This window comes from Haliaeetus albicilla, chromosome Z, assembly GCF_947461875.1.
Source record: "Haliaeetus albicilla chromosome Z, bHalAlb1.1, whole genome shotgun sequence".
Taxonomy (NCBI): domain Eukaryota; kingdom Metazoa; phylum Chordata; class Aves; order Accipitriformes; family Accipitridae; genus Haliaeetus; species Haliaeetus albicilla.
Window position 1 is genome coordinate 7,049,158 of NC_091516.1, and position 21,744 is coordinate 7,070,901.

A 21,744-nucleotide genomic window follows, 5' to 3' on the forward strand; every position below is an offset into this window, starting at 1 on the left:
AAAGCTAGTCTATCCACTGTTATTAAGACAGAGATAGAACATCTTTCACCTATGTAACATTCAGAAAATGACAAAGATTTTGAAAACTTGATGATCTTGTTCTAATCCTCTTCTCTCGAATTTTTGCTAGCAAAAGGACACAAAAATCAGTGTAATGATATTTTTCATGCTGTCTGCAGAAGAGTCATTCCTCATCCTGGCTTTCATCTCACATACCCAACCTTTCTCTGCCATGCAGTCATTAGGGTGTTGTCATCCATCTCTTTACATCCTCTAAGTCACCATATTACATCATGTCCTGCCTCCTGTGAAAAGCTACCAGGGTCATACAGGCATATGCAATTGAGAGTGAAACTGAGGGTGAAAAATCCTGTGTCTGTGAAAATTCTAGTCAGCTTTGCTCTGGAAAACAAATGCAGAACCAAACTCCCTGTACTGATGTATTGCTTCTACTAGGCCAATGCTATGAAACTCATTGGAGAAAAGGGTTGTGATCCGCAGCACAAAGTCCAGCTGGAGGTGGGCTGGTCACTAGTGGAATACCCCAGGAGTTGATACTGGGGCTAATATTATTTAATGTCTTCATTACTGACTTGGTTGATGGGGCAGAGTGCACCTTCTGCAAGTTTGCAAGTGGTAGGAAACTGGGAGGAGTGGCTGATACAGCAGATGGGTGTGCTGCCATTCAGAGAGACCTTGACAGGCTGGAGAAATGGATGGACAAGACTCTTACAAAGGGAAATGTAAAGTCCTGCACCTGGGGAGGAGCCCTGCACCAATACATGCTGAGGATCAAACAGCTGAAAAGGAGCTTGTCAGAAAGGGACCTGGGGGCCCTGATAGACAACAAGCTGAATACGAGCCAGCAATTTGCCCTTGTGGCAAAGACGGTCAACAGCATCCGGGGCTGCATTAGGAAACAAACTGCCAGCAGACTGTGTGAGGTGATCCTTCCCCTCTATTCAGCACAGGTGAGACACCTCTGGAGTGCTGTGTCCAGTTCTGGGGCTGTCAGTATGAGAGAGACATGCAACATACTGGAGCAAGTCCAACGAAGGGCAATGGAGATGATTAAGGGATTGGAGTGTCCAGCCTCAAAGGGGAGGCTGAAAGAGCTGGGACTGTTCAGCCTTGAGAAGAGAAGGCAGCTCAGGGGATCTTGTCAGTGTGTATAAATGCCTGACTGTGGGGAGTAATGAAGAGGGAGCCAGACTGTTCTCAGTGGTGTCCTATGAAGGGAAAAGAGTCAATGGCCACAAATAAGTAAGAAGAAACTTTTTTACTCTGAGGGTGGTCGAACAGTGGAACAGGCTGCCCAGAGAAGTTGTGTAGTCCACATCCTTAGAGGTATTTAAAACCTAACTGGATGTGATCCTGAGCAAACTGCTACAGGTGATGTCTCCATGGACAGGGTGGTTGGACTAGACAATCTCCAAAGATGCCTTCCAACCTCAGGCATTCTATGATGCTGTGAAAAAGGAATATGAAAATTCTCTCAAGCTCTCAGATGCCAGTGATGGAGGCACACAGTATGATACTGTAACTGAGACTTGCCTGTACTTACTTTTGTGAGCATAGTGGTTGGGTATGGGAGCTAGGCTGTTCTGTACAGGAGTAAGATTTTTTATCTTGGGTTGGTCTACAGACATCTGTTGAAAATTTTTACCTGTGAAAGAAAAAGATAATCTGTTACCATATGAAAATAATTGTAAATAATACAGTGCACTGTAGATCTCTGGCTTCTAGAAGAAAAGAAAACTTACTTAGTAATTGTCAGAAATATGTAATAACAAGAAACCAACAACTGAAAAAAGCTGTTGCTTTATTCTCTTTACATTCATTAGAGTGACTGATTTAATATAACCTTCACATGTACCGTTATCACTTCCTCTCATATAATATCATAATTGGTCTTAAGACAGGCACGGTCCAGGAGCTAGGTCTATGTAAGAATATTTGGACACTACATTTGTAGAAATATTCAACTAGATGGATTTGATTTCAGAATCAAAGCTTTAGTTTGCACACTTTTCTAATAGGGTAGCAGCCTTTCTAAGTACTAGAACACAAATGGAGTTCAACTGCTGGTTTGACAATGAGACTGGTGGAAGTCTATCAGCAGTAAAGATGAGTTTTGAGAGGGTTTTGCTGCAGATGAAAACATAGCAGAACTGATATAAACTGATACTGATTCTTATTAAACTATGTTTGTAGCAATTTCATTTTTACCAAGAAGAATAGATAACTGGAAAATGAAAGGTTAATTGGCTAACTGTGGCATTCATTTCACTGGCTAAGATTAAAGTTGACTTTGGTACAGTACTATTAAAAAAGACAATATATTAGAAGATGTAATGCATTTCACTACATAAAAGACCCATCAAATATTATTAAAAAAGTATAAACTAAAGCACCAAATCAACATTTTCCTGAGATCCTTTTCCTGAGTTGATCTTATTCTGTGATGTTTGACTCCCTCAAATTTTTCTTTTTTGCTATCATCAGATCTGAGATGAGCCTTGTAAGGAGTCTTGAGTTGTCTTGCCAAACAGCTGCTCATCCAGCATGGGACTGCAACACAGCTCACTGCAGAGCAAGCATATGCTCTGTCGACACACAGAGACAAGGGGAGACATGGGCTGGATGTAGTAGGACAATAAGCAATAGGAAGCAATGAAATGATATAAACTGCCTTTGTGGCTTTTTTAGTTGGTACTTGAAAATACCTATGTATTACTGGGCCATGCAAGATAAAGCTATAGGAAAATAGTTGTAGAACAGTTTTGTAGAGGTGGACTGAAGTAGTTGTCAAGACTGCTGTACTATGTTACTGACTAAATGGCTTCTGTGTGAAAGGAGCTAAAGTGGTGTTTATCAGACAAACCCCCATGTTATAGTGCAGGCTTCAGCTCCATTCAGCTCCAATCTTCAGCAAGATTCTGGTCCAAAGACCATGGCAGTTGATAGACATTGGATCAATCTACTGGATCCCATGGGCAAAGCTGATGCATATTAGGCTAAAGCATGAAGAGTGTCTTATGGATGAGCTGTATCTAATAAGAACAGACTTTGGTTTCCTTTTCCCATGTTTTACTCTTTAGTCTTTAACACTTCTCCAGGGTGATCAAAAAGTGGGTGTAAAAGTCGGTAAATTTCTTCTGTAGACATCGCATCCAGTGTGCACAAACAAATAAATATATCAATTCCAAAATAGCAGAGCATCAAGCCTGCTGCTCCCATCAGTGCAATTGGAGTTATATTGGTTTCAGTGATGCTTTTGCTGAGAACTAATGACTTATTATATATATACCATTACAGCTTTGATGATGGGAGGTTGTTTTTTCTATCAAGAGATATGTTTATTTCATAAATGGGGATATCTGGCAGCAAAACAACAGTACAAAGCATAATCATGTTTGCAAGGCTGATGTGAATGCTTGGAAAAGAATCCATGTCTAAAAGTTCTGGCATCAAGTGGAAGTATTCTTCTGCTCTTCCTTTCCATCTATTCCACATTACAGCAGAGGAAAAATATTTTTCTTTCTTTAAGACATCATCTTTGTCACCCCCAAAAGCGTATTTATGATGGCATTTATTTTTGAATGGAAATGAGGCAATTTCATTATTATAAAATGCAGGACTGTTCTGCATTTCATTTTGTTTACTGACATTTTTTTACAGGTTGTTCTTTGATTTTCCTTTGCATTTAGGTAGGTGAACCACATTGTGGTGTGTTTTGTGGAAAAGTTGTAAATGTTATGATGAATGTCTCACTGTAAATCAGTCTTTCAGTTTGAGAAAGAAACAGCCGCACTGATCAGCTTTGCTCTACTCTTTCCTGGCCAAGAAGTGATTCCTGTTGGACTATACCATACTGCTTACGCCAACATAAGCTTAATAACAGCCTATTTTTTACATTACCTGTTCAAGCAAATAGAAGTACTGGGCTGCTGTAATACAATATGTAATAAAGTATCGCCTCAGACCTGGAAGGTTAGTAATCTAAGAGATGAGTGGGTGATAGAAGGAGGCTCCAGCTGGTTAGGGAGTGCTAAGGGCTGCCTTACATTTGAGACAGGCTTCCTTTTACTCATATCACTTGGAATTTCTCTACTTACACCATTTTCCCTGTGGAAAGTAGATGGCAGTACATTTTGCAAAAAGAGATGATTGCAAAGCTCATAAATGCAAAATGCTTCAGATTGTCGATGCCAGCTCAGCACTGTGGCAAGTACTCTTGCAATATTGACAGTAGATTTTGGTATAGTCTATCTTTGTTCTCCCCAGCGGAGGGCAAGACAAAGTAGTTACTCTGAGAGAAACCAGTGGCATGATAGTAAGGTAAGTCTCATTGCTACCCACAGCAAACTCTCCCCTTTGTATAACTTCTAAGGCTCAGTTAGTAAATTGACTCATCTTTCATTTCCAGGAGCACAGAAAACAGAACAAAAAACCCTCCAAAAATCCCCATCTATGTGCCAGCTGCCTTAGCCGCAGTGAATGCAAAAATTAGCTCTGACTTTAACAAAAGGCATGCTCATGCAAGACAATCAACGCTGTGTGTCAGCTGAGAAAATAATTTTCAAATTGAGTTCCCCTAGGTTATTGATACCCATAATCCTGCCCTGGATATTCAGTGATTAGGAAATTACATGTAGCCCCCGCAGTCATGACTTGAGAAATGGAGTATTAACACTTCAGTGTCCTTCAAAGACCAGATGCTGTTTTTTCCCACAGCTAGGCCTTGTGCAGAAAAAAACCAACGAGGAAATATCTTTCCTCAGAGAAAGCTGCCTGCACAGTGCTGCCGGCTGGGCTGGAGCCAGGCTTACTTCACTTCTGATCCCTGTAAGTCCTGCAGGCACAGTGCACTGGAGACCTGGAAGACCTGGAGCTCATACAGTAAATGCAGTTCTAATTCACGGCAAGTCAGGTGGCTTTAATTACAGGGGCAGACAGATTTAAACCACACACATAGGCATGAAGAGGGATAAGCAGATCTTTTTATCATGAAGAAGCGTTAGACAGTATCTGGGTTGTGCAACGTATTCCTGTCAGACACTCTCTGCCTCCTTACAAGCTTTTAATTCACATGCTTCAGTGGAAGTCCTTTTTGCCAGCTACAGGAATCTTTTTATTGTTGGAAAGGGAAAGTTTTGTTAAAGGGAGCTGGTACACAGAGAACTGGGCTTGAAGCAGACTCAGGCTATTTTTTCTCTGAGGGAGGTAATAAACTGTCAGAGATAAAATGACTTACTCTTCTTTTGGACATGCAAAGACAGCTCCCATTGTAACAATTAGAAGATTTCCCATAATTGATATGATTTTGTCCTCATTCATGCATGCAGACTGCTGGTGCTATACTGAGTCCCTGTGGAGATCATGGAGCCCTGAGTGGATGCACAGGGTCTGTCCTGATTCAGCTGGTTGCAGCTTTTTGTCGTAGGATGTTCATAGAAAACCACCTGTCCTTCTGTGCAGAGCAAACAAGGATTTAACCATACAGTATTCTACAGTCTTAAGAAAAATCTATAATCACATTTTAAATAACATGGTAGTTACTTCCACATCAAATGTATTCATAGTCTAGCTAATTCCACCAAGAAATATTTCCCCATAGGTGTCCTCAGGCTTCGTTTATGCCGTTTGGGTTCATTCCTCCTACTACTGTCAACATGAATGAACTCAGATATCTCAGCCTCACTGTTTCCTATTATATTTAGGTTGTAAGGAAGCCCTGAAGGTTTTCTCATCTTCCACATGTGAGCTGAACCTTGCAGACTTCAGTATGGAAAGAGTCATGCTGGAGCAATCCTTGCTAGCCTTGTGGAGTCTGGGGGTTGTATGGTTGAGTGAATAGCTGAAGGGTGCACAGTAAAAAAGCAGTGACGCCTATAGACCAGGTCTATCAGGCTTTCAGGTATGTGGCCTGATGTTCAGGAAGTGGAACTTTTTGAATAGCTCCATTTTGCCTGAAAAACTATTTCCAGCCTTTATTTGCACAACTTAGAATGACCTGTCATTCTGAATTTGCCGTCTCTACTCTCATTATTAGAGATATGAACAAAGATTTGCTATTTTATAGATCCCTTCGCTTAGGAGTCAGTACAGTTTGCACTATTATGCAGGCTTAGATAGTTACCTGACCTAACTGAATGTTCTTCTCAGACAGGGTTTCTGTTCACTCCTCTTTCCACTGGAGGATAACGGCTCATGTCTGTTGGGGTGGAGGTAGATTAACTTGTTGTGTAATGTTTACTCCTCGTAAAGCTGTACTGGTAAGTTTGGGGATTGCTTTTGCTTGCTTCATTTTCAGTTGGATATTACAGTGGTTGGAAGGCATGCTAGATGTGTTTTATTTTGGCATGGAGCTAATCCCAAAGGAGATGAAGTTGGAGACACTGATATGTTGAAGTAAACTCCAGTATGCAGGCCAGCCAGCCAGATTCATTTAAACATGGATGTGAGTCAAACGAAGTACTCGATCCCAAATCCTGCCAAACCCTCATTTTGAGTTTACTTCAGAATTCTGATGCTCTGCTTCATTACTGTTGCATTAGAGTTTCCAAACCACAACATAAAGGCATTTACTCTGTCTCTATAAATTTAGCAACCTGAATTCAGCTTTGGAGAAACCGTAAGAACAGCACATCTAGACCAAAGAGCCGGCATTCAGGGTGGGAGGGGTCGGAAGGGCTGGCACTACAGCCTAGATTTGGAATTTGTCTGTAAGGGGAAAGTGGCATAGTGCAGAAGCTGTCCAGCATGGCACATGTGGACTTGCCTGGTTGGATCCAGAAGCACCTCTCAGCACATTTAGAGATTTGAGTGCAGTACTGTTCCCTTGCACATCTAGTTCTAGGACAAAATGTGGAGACAAGGCAGCAGGCGTGGCAGTGGGTGTTAATGTGCAATTCACAAAGCACATATATAATCTGGAGGCACTTACCTTGCTCAGGCACCTTACATGCTTCCTGACTACCTGCATTTTTGCTTGCTTATCAGACCTACTTAAATCTCTTATTTCCCACACCTAAGCACCTTGCTTCCACTGTCAGCTGATGTCCTATCCATATGCTATCTGCGATTGCTACTATATACCAAGAGAAGAAGCTGAAAAAGATATTAAAGAAATAGAACTGTCGTGGGTCAGACTTACCTATTTTTTCAGCCTCAGCTTGCCAGATCAGTAGAGATTATAGGATTTGGGAGATAGAGAAGAAATAAATTACCTGATGGAGAACTGGGAAGTGAGGGAAGGCGGGGAGGGCACAAAAGCACATGGTGAGATCTGTCAGAGTTTAAGCCATTTATCAGTTTGTCTGAAGGAGTCCGATTACAGAATTTGTAGGAGAGTAGTTGGTTAGAGTCTGTGTTCCAGGGATCATCCAACAAAGCCTGGCAGCTGCTTCTGTGGTCCAGCAAGTTGTGTTCACTCCTACTCTTTTGAGACTTGTGTGCAAAATGGTGGGTGCTGGTGCTGGAGGAGAAGCTTGAAGTTGTGCTCTGGGAAGCAGTTAGGAAGGAATTGCCTGCAGTGATTGGGGGGAGGCTCTGGGTTCTGACGGGCAGAAGTCCCTTACACTCTGGTTGCTTCTTTTCTGGTATAAGGTACTTTGTGTCTGTGCTCCTTCTTTTAAAGTCAGTGGTGGTCACACACTCATCTGGATTGTCTCTGCAATTTGTGTCCATAATGCAGTCAAAAGTGGTGATGATGTCATCTACTTCTGAGGTCTCTTCTGTAGGATATTGGTCTCTGCTTCTCTCCTTCTGACTAGTTTTCTGATCATCTTTCTTCTTTTTGCAGGAGAAGATGTGGTTCAGCATACTGAATCGTCCTTCTTTCTTTAGGAATCTGTTGTTCTGGGAGGAAAACTGATGAATTGGCTCAGATCTACTGGAAGTACAAATCAAAATGTGATGTCATTATTGCCAAATTATGAAAAAAATACTGCCTGTGAAATATGAATGTGAAGTACTGCACAGAAAATGGGGTATATACTGTTCAGATACATTTGCAGGGGTGGTTCAAGGAGGCAGAAAATTAGGACTCCAAATTTGTAATTAACAAAGACTGAAAATGATACTGTGTTACTTCACTCTTTGTTATGGAGTTCATTTCCTTATACTCATCTTAATGTAGGCTCAGTGCAGCTATCAGGAAAAACCTCAAACTGTTCTGCCTTCAGCATCTACCAGCTGCAAAATCATTATTCTTAATGGTGAGGCAAGATCCAATAACAACAACAACATCATCATCCTGGGATCTTTCAAACCAAGTGGTCTTTGTATTACGTCATATTTGGAAAATGGTATTTCCAACAGCACAGTCATTGCTGACATTGTAACGAAGGCACTAGTTCACCATTCCTACCCTCCCTTTGCCTTTGCCTTTGCCTTTCACTTTTCCTTTCCCTTTCCCCTTCCCCCTTCCCCTTCCCTTGCTTTCCCTTGCCTTGCCTTGCCTGTACTAAAGAGGCCCAGCACGCTTTCAGAAGATCTATCAAGATAATTACCTACAGTGGTGTTGCTGTAGTGGTTTTTAGATGAGATTTTGGCTAATCAACATTTCAGACCTACTCCGACAGGCAGAGCACAGGAGGAGGAAGAGGAGGAGGAGGAGAGGTAATGTTACCCATGTCTCACAATTTGTAACACAGGAAATAATACTAACTGCTGACTGGAAAGGAGAGGAAAGCACAAAGAAATGTGATGATAAATGTCTTTGTAAGTGCATGCTCATTTACCACAGTTGAAGAACTGAAATTAAATGACAGCTGCTGAAACATGAGAAATACAGAGAGGAAGATCATAAGCAATGGTAAAAGGATTATACTTTTTAACATAAAAAACCTCAGAATAAGAAGAGACAATCCAGGCAGAGAACAAATGAAGGCTAGGAAAACACTCCCAAACCCTTACCCTGAGGATTGAAACTTGAAATTTATTTTATTATCTGTCTGGCAAAGACGCCTTTGTGTTCAGTGTACCCCTCTGTCGGATTACATGAACACACAGCTAGCGCATAGAGATTTCAAAAAAGTGGAAGGCATATATCTGTGGGCTGAAATTACTCCATAAAATAAACTTTCTGCATGAAGGTGACTGAGCAAGAGCTATACTTACATCATCTTGGTTCAGAACCCTCTGCTGATTGACAGACTAGCACTGTAACCGCAGTGATGAGTCTCCAGTAGATGACTAATTCTAACACTGCTATTTTGGTGGAAAACTTGAACTGAGTATTGCATATGAATTGAGGAGACATCACCCAGGGCTCAAAGCCTTCAGTAGCATACAAAAAGCAATACATGTTTTTTCTAGTCAGTGGCAACATGTGAGCAAGAAGTGAACTTCTGCTTTACCTGCTCTCCTGAGACAGCAGCTTGATGCATGCTGTATGCCCACAGTACATTGCATATGTCAGAGGAGTGTTTTCATTGATGTCTCGAGGGCTGCTGTCTATCCCCAGTTCTAGCAGCGTCTGCACACAGTCAGCTTTCCCTGCTGCTGCAGCCCAGTGCAAAGGCGTCCTACAGAAAGGGGGGAGTATCATTAAAATAGATGAATAAATTTACTATCAAAACTATTAATGACATAATGAGGTGTGCTCCTATGCTACTCGTCCAGATTCATGACATCAGTTTTAAGGAATTCTCCAGCAACTTATCCCACATTGATGTAGCTGCCAGTGGCAGTAATAAGGCCATAGACTGGCATCTATGTGCATCTATTTAGCTGTAGAGAAAGTAGATACAGGGCTGCAGAATGCCTACACATGCTATATAATAGCATCTCTTCTGCTGCTGGAGTTGCAGACGGGGAGGAGTGCCTGAAGTTTTCAGAGCAGAATTTGAAAAAAATATTTCTAGTGTCCACTGCATAGGGACAAGCTCTTCTCATCTTTACACCAAACACAATTAGCAATGGTTGGCTCAGGGCTCTCCATGAAGGTAGTAGGAGAAGAAGCCTCCCTCAGATGAATGAGAAGGACTGGATGCATCTACCAGACTGTCATCGCCCCTTTGCCAGTTTCTCCATTCTTTGATGGGCACAGACTGGAGCAGATATAATTGTCTTGAATCTGTGTAGGAGAATCAGATTTTCTGCTTGGCACAAGATTTGCATCTTGTCTTTGGAAACTTTTGTCCAGTTTCCAAATGGTAAGATTTTGTTCTTGTGAAAAATCTGAAAGCGCAGAAAACACCGTAAGAAAACTGTGCAAGAATAAAGAACAAAATTGACTTTTCTCTGCCTGTTTCTTTGCAATCCCAATGGTTTTGAACAGGTGCAGTCAGAAACACAATAGAATGGAAATCTACTGTATGTTTCTAGTGAACAGCTTATCTTTCCCCCCCCTACAAGTATAATACCTTCTATGGAAATATCTGAGAATGTGTAATAGGAGGTTGTGTCTTAGTGAGCTCTTAAGTGTAGTTAAACTCCTCCCTTCGCTCTTCTTTCCATAGAAACGCAGCTTTCTCAACTACATTTTACTGCTGTTTAGAAACTTCTCCAGAACCCTGTTGGTTTTATTTCTGTTCCATTTTATTGCACTTTTCCATGAAGAATGCTATTATTTTAAGTATGTGAAGGCCCACGCCAAGAAAATCTTGGCTTTTGCTCAACTGAGCTGGATAATCAATGCGAGCAGCTGGTTGGTTCCGTTTGAATTAAATTTATGAGCAAAGTTCCAAGGGAGGTAGGTGTGGGGTGAAAAAGAGGAAAGAAGATGACTCTTCTGCACTTAAGATATAGGGATTTCATCCTGGAAGGAATGAAATGCCTTGTCAGAATGGAAGATGAAGGTCCCCTGGTCTTATAGGAATACTGTGTTAGCATCTTAAATGCAACAAGGGAACATTGCCATTTCTTACATACAAATAGCAGCAGGATCCCAGCTTCAGGTTGTAGGATCTTGTTCTATTGTTTTGAAAAGAATGTTCAATTTTGATTGAAAGAAGTTAAGTCAGGTGGTGACAAAGTCCTTTCACACATAATCTTATCATTTCCTACCAGAAACACAAAAGTTAAATAACATTCCTACTAGTCAGTTTTTATACTAGATATGATACACGTGAGCTGGACTGCTTTGCAGTGTTTCTGAGCAAGCATGGTTCTCTGTAAGTGCAGTTCATTAACTAGGCCATGGCCTGTGAAACAGGAAACTTGATTATAGAGTAAACAGAGCTAGTCTCAGGTTAATAGAAAGGAAGCAGCAATTTCAGTTTCAGAGTTTCCATGGTTACCTGTCATCCACATCAAGGGCCTGCAGGTTGCACTCTGGGACTTTAGCCAGCTCACTGATAATATCACTGTAGCCTGCAGCAGCAGCAATGTGCATACATGTTTTGCCATTCTCGTCATCATAGTTTATTATTGATGGTCCCTGGTAGTGGTCCAGAATGATGGAACACAGAATCCTGTTGCCACTCTGGGAGGAAGTTCAGAGAAGAAAAACATTTTACAATGGAGCTCACACCAAACTGCTTTTTCTCTGCTAGAGAAGGCTAAATACAATAATGGTATTTTGTTTTGTGTGTACCAGACTCCCAGGTATGAAAGCCAAAAGCTTCCAATCTCCTGCTGGGAACTGGGTTTGCTTTATGAATTTCCTAGAACACTTTGAACACTGGAAAAATAATAAATAATGTACCATTACAAATATCTCCAAAAGTTACAGAGTGTAAATTACTCAACAGTCTTCTCAGAAATAACTTGGGGTTTTTGTTGTTTTGCTAAGCCAGAGTCCAGAAAGATATGAGCCTATATTTTCTCATAGAAATTTAGGGTTGGAAAGGACCTCAAAAGACCAACCCACTTCTGTAAGCCTGTCCAAGTACACCTGGAAAAGCCATGTCAAATATTTGCTCAATTGGTTCTGGACGACTTTCTTAGCTAGTTTTCTCTAGTGGTTCAGGATCTTAATAGAAGGTTGACATTGTTCTCTAACCTGCAAACAAAACTGAACATTTTATATCCAAACTTGGTGGAAATAGAGAAAAAGAATTCATGATTTCTTAATAACAACATAGAAACACAAGGCTGGGAAGGTCTTTCTAGATCATCAAATTCAATCCTTGCAATCACTTGCAGCTATGTTACATCATCCCTTTCATAAACTTACTCTGTCCATTAAAAGCAATTAGGTTTTTTGTCCCCATTACTCCCAAAGGAAGGCAGTTCAAGAACTTGTTTGCTTTAATAATTAGTATCTCTAATTTCTATTCATACTTATGGCTGATTTATGTCCCTTTGTTTCCATGCCAGCATTATTATTTAGATTAAATACTTCTTTCTTCTAACTAGTATTTGTTCTTCAGATGCATTTATAGGCAATCATCATATCCCTTCTGAGCTGTTCTCTTGCTGCTCTAATCAATCAAGGTCTTTTAAGTTTTCCTTGTAAAATAGGCTTTCTATTTCTCTCATCAACATACTAACCCTTCTCCTTTTGTGTTTTAGTTGTGTATCCTTGGAGAGGGGTTATTAAAATTGTACCTAGTCATACACAGACATTTTTGCCAGGTCTTTGTACAGTGACACTAGCTCTTCCCTATTTGTGTTAGAAATACCGCTTTTGGTATGTCACAGAACAGCATTTGCCTTATTCACAGCTGTGTCTCATTAGAAGCTCCTAGTTATTTTGGAATAACCCTTTTCGCCTCAGTACTTATCTTCTATAGCTGTTTCCAAACATAGAGTTTCCAGTTTCTGGGAGGACCTTCTGTTGTTAGCACCCAAGTGCATGACTTAAATGTTTTATCCTATTCAATTTTGTCCCGTTTGTATTACTCTAGACTTGAAGGTGATCCAGCTTCCCCTGTATGATACTCCCATTCTTTTCTGTTAATATCTTCCAGTTTTTGTTATTGCCAGATTTCATCAGACAGCCCCTGTGTTTTGTGCCAAGTTATGAAAATACTAAGCAAGATTGATTTCAATCCTTATCCTTGAAAGTAATTTCCTTACAGCCTCTATTCAACATTTAATTACTACTCTTCACTTCTTAAATTTGAGATACAACTTCTTTTGCTTCTCCTTACTTTTGCCTATTATTTTGTAAGATGTCTACTTATTCTAAATATATCTTTTAAAGATGGATGGTCATCCGTTATATCTCAAGCCTCTTCTACACACTTTTTTTCTCTGCTCTTGGGATACAGATCCCTGCTACATTTTGTACCATTGACAGGACACATTGCAGGTCCCTGGAACCTGCTGGTCCCAGAGCTTCTCAGTCCAGCTGAGAATTCCCTTAATTTACCAAATGTGTCCCTCTGAAATCAGGAATTTTGTTTTGTATGTACTTTGTTTACTCACCTGTTTAATTTAGAGTCTACTGATGATCATGCCATCCAAGCTTATTTTCTATGACCAGGCATTTTATAATGTCCTCATTAACCATGTTAAAATTGTTATTAATTTATAGTTGTCTGAATAGCTAATGGAAAAAAGAGTGTTATCTTCATATTCAGCAATACTGAGGTCCTGTGAATAATGGTTGGTTTTATTCTCCAGACCCTATGCCAAACATCAATGTCCTCCATACTGGCGTAATTCTCTGTTATATTTTTTGGTCACTAGCATCAGAGAAATTTAGTCACATTCAGGTCTCACTGAATCTGGAAGTCTATTATATACTTCTAGTACTACCACAATGAACAACTATCTATTACCATCCTTCTCCAAGTCAGTTTTGATACAAAAAATTATTAATGTACTGTATCTTACTATTTCTGTATTCGTGTTCTAGAGATGCTACTATTCCTCTAACTTTATACTGTCTTGCTAAGTCCCATTTTCACATCATGCACCTACAGTTTCAGTCCCTCAATGTTCTTGCACAATTCTTAGCATTTGCATAAGAAATTTCCCACTGTTCTTAGTGGCATTTTATACATTTGCAGACTGTCCTGTCTCCCACCCATCTTCCATTTTCTAGACTAAACAAACCATTTCAACCTTTCTTCGTGGGTCAAGTTTTTCAACCCACTTACCATACTTAGTGCTTGCTTTTGGCCTCTTTCCAGTGTGTCTACAGCTTCCTTCAACGGTGGCACCCCAGACAACATAATTATCCAGCTGAGGCTTCTCTCCTGACATTGAAAACAACATTACTACTTCCTGTAGCCCACATGTATCACACTTCTGTTAATATGTCCCAGAATGATGTTTGTTTTGTATCAACACCATAATTTAAACTCCTACTCGCATTGTAATCCACTAGTCTACTAGTGTACTACTCTTCATTTTGTGCAAACTGGTTTAATTTTTCACAGTTCTGTATACAGTGCTATTTTATTAATCTCAGTTCATTCCTACAATTTATCAAAATAGTTCTGAATTTCATCTTGACCCATGAAGTGCTTGGTGTCCCTCTCTCTAATTTGGTTCTAGCTGTGGGTTATAGATGTGTTCTGTATTTTGTCACCTCATTATGGAATAAATAAAAACATTCTTATGATAAATCACTGGTTGGACTGTCTGTGAGATGTCCACCTCCAAAGATTATTTGAACTGTCCTGAATGTGGCTGATAGAGAATATATGATGTGTGATATAAGTCCCTGGGTTGATTCTGATTTCATTACTCCTTATTCTTCCCCACTGGGACATCCTATCTTTGGACTGAATTCTGGGTCCATTATAGCAGGTTGTGCTTATACAAATTGTTCTGTTGACATCATTCAGTGTGATTAAAATTGCATGTACTGCTCAAACCAGAAAGGGACAAAGAACTGGACTTTTTATGATTGCTCTATTCACCACCTGCTTAACAAGCTTTCTGTGCCATGTAATGAACTTTATTTTATTGGCACTTTTCCAGTATTTCTCTGTTTTACTACATGGCATTAAACGGATTAATTGACATTCAAACACACTATATTCAGTAGCTTCTTATCTGAGGAAGCAATAACTGCTTTGAAGATGGCTATGAAATTTCTGTCCTAACATTTCAATCAAATTGTTAATTACATTTTCTAAATAATCAAAGGATATTTCCTAATATTTTGAACCTTCTGCTGAAAGATATCTCTGGCCAACTGCTCTGTGGCTTTCCAGCTCTCTCTTCTTAGGAATGCCTTCTTATCTTTACATTCATCTTGGCTTATTTAAGTTGCACACAAAATTCTCCTAAAATGCTTACACTGCCCTTATTCTTAGATTGATAGCTTTGAGCTGAGGTCACAAAAAATGTAGTCTTCCTGTGGTAAATTTACCATGAACCACAGTACTATTGTTAGACCAGGATGTTCAGTGGTAAATTTACCATAGGAAAATTACATGGTTTTGTAACCTTACTGTATGTATCCCTAAATTTCATCTTCCCTTTTTGTATTCAATTTTTTTCAGCAATGTTCTCAGACATTAGTTATTTCTGCTATGTGTTTCAACATAATTCTGCTTGGGTCCCCCCACAGTTTTCTTTATACTTTTGTCCCATCTCACACCTCTATCTGCTTGCATCCATTATTCATTCACCTCACCTCAGTGAACTTATCTTTCTTTGACCACTCATCTAAATTAAACTTACTTCATGATGAAGAAATGTCCTCAAGCCTCAATCCAGGAGCCCTTGCAAGGCGAACTCTCATTGTGCTTTATACAAGTTTTTTGTCTGAGATTTGTGTCATGTCCAGACAGTGGCAAACAACAAATTCACTAATGGGGTTGTTAGCTCTCACTTTCAGTTTATTACAACTCCATTTTCTTTAGGCTGGTTAATAAAAAGCCAACCTTCTGATAGTTGTGTCTCTCAGTGCTTTCAAAATAAGAAAATAATTCTTCAGGAAGTAGCCATCGAATCATGTACCATGAGGAGAATCCCGCAAGTTTGGGACACTTTTCTGGTTTTGACACTTTGTTTTACCTGCTCAATTTATCCTTACTGTTACTACAGCCATTGTTCTTATACTTCAGCCCTTTGTATGTCTGACTGATATGCAGAACGATAATTTTACTTCGAAGTTTATTGTCACTTAAGTAATATTCTACCATAACATTGCATTTTATTCTGCCAGGTCTTCAGTCACACATGCTACAATGTTTTCCTTGTTCACTGCACAAAATAGAGGGTTAATTTTTTCCCCTCATCAGAATACTCTAGTGAACTAGATATTTCAATGTCAGAGAAGAATCATGTGAAGGGAGTCTGCTAAGCTGGCTTGTGTCTACCAGTAATGTAGAGGTAGGAGGGGGAGAGGGACTTAACTGTTTTCAGGAAACCCTGACAAAGTATTTTTCTTCCAAGTGAATGCCTCTGGAGATTATGTGGTTGGGTTGTATTAGTTCTCCTATATTTTCTGTCTCTTTGTATTAGTGTGCAGTATAAATCCTTCCTATATCTATGACCAGCTTTGCTGGATGGAAATTCCCTACTAGCAGCTCTTGGTGTTGCTTCTTATCATTAGAGTTGCACTTCAGGGCTGTCTGTGTTTCCTCTTCCTCTACATTCCCTCCTCTTTCAATTCCCCACCTGTGAATCTAAAGCTTTGGCCTTCTCTTTCACGTCCTTCTGCTCTGACCCTGAATGGCTTGACATTTTAATCATTATTTCACTCCTTTCTGCAGCAACAAGCAAATACTATTCCCATTGCAGCACTCTGGGAGGTGATTTTTACTTTTATAAAGGAGCACCATAAATTACTATAGATTAAATAAAATCTGCATCAGTACTTCTGGCTTCCTCATGGAAATCATATTTGTGTATCATTGGGTGCTGTTTGCGTTTTACGTTACAGAATGCTGGCTGGTCTCCCAACCCTTTTATCTTTCCTCTTATCCTTCACAAACAGACACACATAGCATATTGTAATATGAAATTGACTGTAACACCAACAGGGCCATTGAAAAAAAAAAAAGCAAAGATCTTTTTCTCGTTTGCACACACAGGAGCCTTCTCCCATTGTTAAGGACTTCCAGCATCCCCCCTCTGTATCCCAGATGAGGGAAGGCTGAGGAATGGAAGCACATTCACTCTACCTCCACTGCTGCCATGCCCTGGCTGCCAGATCGCTGTGTTGGCAGTGGAGAACCAGTGCAAAAATTCAGAGCACCCTGTGGTTTCTCTGCCCTCAGGGGACAGAGACAACTGGGCCCTGTGCTGAGGAAAGGAACAATCCGTAATACAATCCCTCTTCAGCTTGCCTCCTGCCAGGGAAACTTTGCCAGAAGTTGCCTGGATGCAGCCCAGGCACTTCCCAGGGTGTGTTTCTGATGGCAAACCAATATAAATTAACAACAACTCTACTGAGGCTGCTGTAGTTACATTGGTGAGATGCAGCCATCTCAGAGAGAAGCTCATTTGTCTTCTAACCCTAGAGAAGCCTCAGACACGCACTGACACAGTGTCTCTTGCAGACTCAGAGCGACCCAGCTTGGCTTGACTTTGTGGTGCTCTTGGAAAGAGAATGTGGTGTTGTTGTACAGGATACTTTGTCCTGTGGGCCTTAGAGGACTGCTGCCTCTGGTACAACTAGGGGACACAGTGTTTTTAAAATATTTAGCCTCTCAGCAGCCTTAGTGGGTGTTGGAAAAAGCTACCAAATGACAAAGGCAGTCATGGAGGCATACCTCTACGGCTATCATATGTCCCTGTGTGTCTTACCCTCTCTTTGCTCAAAAAACTGCACGAAATGCTGGCCAAGTCTCTCTGAGAATTTATTTTCGCTTGGAGTCTGCTATAATAAGTGTGTATGATTTACTGTGTAAATGACTATGGCTATGACTAAAATGACTTGGCAGCCTTCCCCTGCTAGTACATTGTTGCGAGGACTGATTTCTCTGGATGAGCTGTTTATGTGCTTTGAAAAAGAGGTCATCTTTTATTCCACAGTAGAATAAGGATTTATTCCTTACTACTACCAGACAAATGGAAACATTTGTCTTCCAGTCAGGCATAGGAGATCAGGACATTTATAGATATGCAAAAAGTGTGCTGCATGTACATTACTCATGTTCTGGCATCCACTTGAGGAGTTACACATAGGCTGTGTGCTGGGAAGAGGTCTGGCAATTATCCTGTACTTACCTACAGGTTTTGCCCGAGACAAATTCCTGCTAAGCTTAGTGGGAGTTCTGCAATTGATTTTCTTGGAAATTTGATTGGTGTGAGTAATTACATTGTCAACAGCATATTTATACTTGAAGGACTTACTGGTTAACAGTCAATTATTTCAGGTAAAGGTAGTTTTTTCTGATGATCTGCTTGTACTGATGAGTTTGTATATCAACACTGCTGTACTGTTTACAAGTCACAAAAGGGGCTTTGGCTTATGAACTGACATAAATGAAAGTGGAGAAATAGGTTACATCTATATAAAAAACCTAAGTAGCACTAGGGAACATCCCTGAGCATCGGAACTCAGTTGTCTGTACTGTAAAATTTTTAAAATCCTGTGCCATAAAATTTTTAAAATCCTCCCTGGCATAGTTTTGGCTTGGGTCAGTTAACACTTTCCGTACCAGTTCCTGGACATAGTTCAGGAGCTAGCATGGGCCACAGACCATTCTCAATAAGTGGTCTGCATACAATCATCCTGTTTTAGAGAATAAGAGAATTTAGCGGTAGGGACACAGGCTGTCATGTGATAGTTGGCCTTGGTGCCAGTGCCAAGACTCAAGCACATTCAATTTGCTATTGCAGACATTGTCACAAATGTTTAGGGCACTTTTGGGAAAAAACTTCTGATGGTATTGGAGGAAGTTTATTTCTTACTCAAAACTATTTGCAAACTTTCTTCCTCCTTGTTTTGCAACTTGGTGGCTCACTCTTTAAAGCCCTGCTGCTATGCAACATTCCAGCCTCCATGAGCAACAGCTGTACCTTTGCTGGAATAAGAATATTTACACAGGAAAGGGATTTCTTAAGGGTATGCTTTACAAATGCAGATTGAATCTGTTTTTCATTTGTTTGCTAACAGTCAAAATTGTCTTTAAAGCTTAGTGACATAAAAAAAGAAATCACTACTCTCTCTTTCTAGCTATCTCTAGAAAACTGCATGAAACAAGGAACAAACAAGTACAATTCTGCATGAAACCAATCAGACTGTGAACCACGTCTGACAAATACACCTCTTCTGGCCTAATCCAACAGCAAAAATGTCTGCCATGGAGAAACACCCGCTAAGTTTTAAGAAGTCTTTGGAAGTCTCTCTGAAATTTTCCACCCCAGGCAGCCCACAGAAAAAAAATGGGGTGCTGGGCAGAGAGAAGGAGCACAGTGATCCCTGGGGAGACACCCTGGCCCTGAGCCACTGCTGCCTTCCCTGGCCCTTTCCTCTGCACTGGCTGGGTGGCCAGCTGTGTCCTCAAGATGCCCTGCAGCAACAGAGAGATTCGTTCCTACAAATCCTGAAATTTAAGTGTGCTCTCACCTTCCAAGTAATTACAGAGAGGCTGCCATGCTTGCTCAGCCAAACACAAATGAATAATTGCCTATGCTTTGCTTTTACAATGTGTTTAAGATATACAGGTATTTCGCTCTGCTCTCAGGAAACAGGGGAATGAAATAATTGCATTGTTGCTATGGAGCAAATATGCAGGCTTGTAATTTTTTAAAACTTTGCACTCTGAATCAACCTATAAAAAAACTGTAAGTGCAGCACCACATGGCAGAGTGTTATTTTTAATGGCTTCTTTTTTGTTGCCTTCTTTTTATCCCTGGAGGTTGCATTTCTTCACTTTAGAAAGAGATCTTTGTTTGATTGTTTGTTTACTCTTTAAATGAAAGCTGATATTTTTACATAATCATATGACTTTGGCAGCCAGCATTTTGAGAAAGAGACAAAGAAACTTCTGGTAAAAATCATGACAACTGGCAAGGCAATCCAGGAAGACTCCGAATCTTCCCAGGCTATGTCCAAAGTGCTACTAATACTATTATGATATGGTAGTATGCAGTATGATAGTGTATACTGTATAGTATATACTATATTTTACTAGGATTTCAATGACATCATTATCTAGAATTGTTAGAACAGCTTTACACTTTGTTCCAGTCTCAGTTAATAGTTTTTTGTTACAAAGGTGTGTTTCATTTTCATTACAGCAATTATTGCTGGCTGCAATGAATAGAGGGAAATACCTCCTGGGACACTTCTAATATAGCCCTATCTGCACCAGCTCTTAAAAATATTGCATGTGTAAAAAAATTGACATGAGATATTCTCACTTCAAACAAGAATGATCTATGTTTTTGACACCGACGTAATGCATTTGCACTGAAGGCGTGAACTTGAGCAGCAGGAGGTTTGAGCAGACCTTGGTGTGGGCAAAGTCTGTTTAGTTACACAGCTGGGACTCCACAGCCACCGTTTGTCTGATAGCAGACCATGCAGTCATTGAAACAGCCAGTGTGGAACAATTATTTCATATGAAACATGTCTGAGAATTTGGTTTCAAATGGCAGGCAATGGTTTTTATGTGGTCCCACTCTGTGTTTCACCCCAGCATGCACAAACTGCCTCTTTCCTGCAACTTCTGAAACAAGTTTCTGTGCAGTGCCTGGTCTTCCCATTGCTGCATTTTTAAAAAATGAAATTAAACACAGGGCCCTATTCAGCTGAAAACAACCCCTGCAACTGGTACTGCCTGAGCTCTGTGAGTCTCTTGTTCCCTGAAGATATTAATACAATTCTTAAAGGAAAAATATCACCTTTCCAGTAGCCACAGAGGAGGCTATTAGAAGTAACGATAATCCCACACAGCAGAGCTGTTGTTCTGCTCTCTGTCATAGCAGAGAAAGTCATGCCTGTCCATGGTATCTGTTTCTCCTGGGCCTAACAGGGCATTAGAGACCACTGGCTGAAAGTATTTTTTCTTGTCCAATCTTGAATAAGAGAAATATTAACAGATCTATTCCATGGTGTGGTATTTCAACTACACCTTCTGGACCTAGAATATGGAGAAGTATGTGGATGGAAGAAGCCATTTGTAAGGCTTCATAGCAGGAATCTCTCAGAATGAAAAAAGGGTGTTCATCCTGCACGTTTCCTCTGTTTTCTGGGAGCAGCTTAAAGGGAGAAAAAAGAGGGATTTGTGATTTGCCTCCACCCGAGGGCAAGTGGGTTTTGTGCAGTTTTAATTTCTCCCTTTCTCAAGAGTTATTCTGCATGTTTGTTAGAGAAAGGAGGAGGTGGGTGTTAACAGTGAATTAAATAATAGAATTTACAAAATACAGAACCAGGGAAAGATTAAGTTATGAGGGGAACTGAGGGTCCTGATATGAAGGGGATTCCCTTTTGTCTTTCTGTTTGGGAGACAGCTTGTTCCCAGAGATACGATCCAGACCACTGCCTAGCCTGCAGGAGCTTCCATCAGTTTCAGATATTTCCCACTGGAAGCAGCCTACATTGGAGTAAGCCTGGTGAAAATGCACAACAGATTTTTGAGTAGATACATTTACTCTTCTAAGGCAAAATAGGAAGGGATGCAGCCCAATTTCTGTCTGATTAGGATTAAAGAAGAACAAAACTAGTGTTGAAATAATACCAGTTGCAGAGGCAAAAATATACCTCTACTTCAGAAAAATAAAAGTTGAGCCTATTGTACATGAACCATCTGTGGGAGGTTGTGGTTGAAAGAAACAGATTATTGGTTCTCAATGTCCTTACTCCTATACAAATATAGTATGTGGCACTTCAGAGCTTTTGAATTTCTTTGTTGACACATTTTTTAAGATGACTGAACTTAGACCAAAAGGTGAGGATGCAAATATTTAGTCATTGTAGGAAAATGTTAC

General features: G+C 40.3%; 1 protein-coding gene and 1 long non-coding RNA gene across 10 annotated transcripts in view; one reads left to right on the forward strand and one right to left on the reverse strand.

Moving 5' to 3' along the window:
* Positions 1-10,249, forward strand: part of LOC104315939 (uncharacterized) — a 47,418-nt gene extending 37,169 nt beyond the window's left edge. For both annotated transcript variants that reach the window (XR_011323396.1, XR_011323395.1), the window contains one exon: positions 7,808-10,249. This is a non-coding gene — a long non-coding RNA (uncharacterized lncRNA). The remainder of the gene's footprint in view (positions 1-7,807) is intronic.
* Positions 1-21,744, reverse strand: part of ANKRD55 (ankyrin repeat domain 55) — a 56,346-nt gene that overhangs the window by 15,309 nt on the left and 19,293 nt on the right. For 5 of the 8 annotated variants that reach the window (XM_069777284.1, XM_009916101.2, XM_069777288.1 and 2 more), the window contains 4 exons: positions 11,250-11,434; positions 9,366-9,533; positions 7,233-7,897; positions 1,565-1,666 (listed from right to left, as the gene is read on the reverse strand). In XM_069777284.1, coding sequence (XP_069633385.1) covers positions 1,565-1,666; positions 7,233-7,897; positions 9,366-9,533; positions 11,250-11,434 — 1,120 coding nt within the window. Of the gene's footprint in view, positions 1-1,264; positions 1,469-1,564; positions 1,667-7,232; positions 7,898-9,365; positions 9,534-11,249; positions 11,435-21,744 lie in introns of those variants that run through there. The other 3 variants (XM_069777287.1, XM_069777281.1, XM_069777285.1) reach the window with 3 other exon arrangements.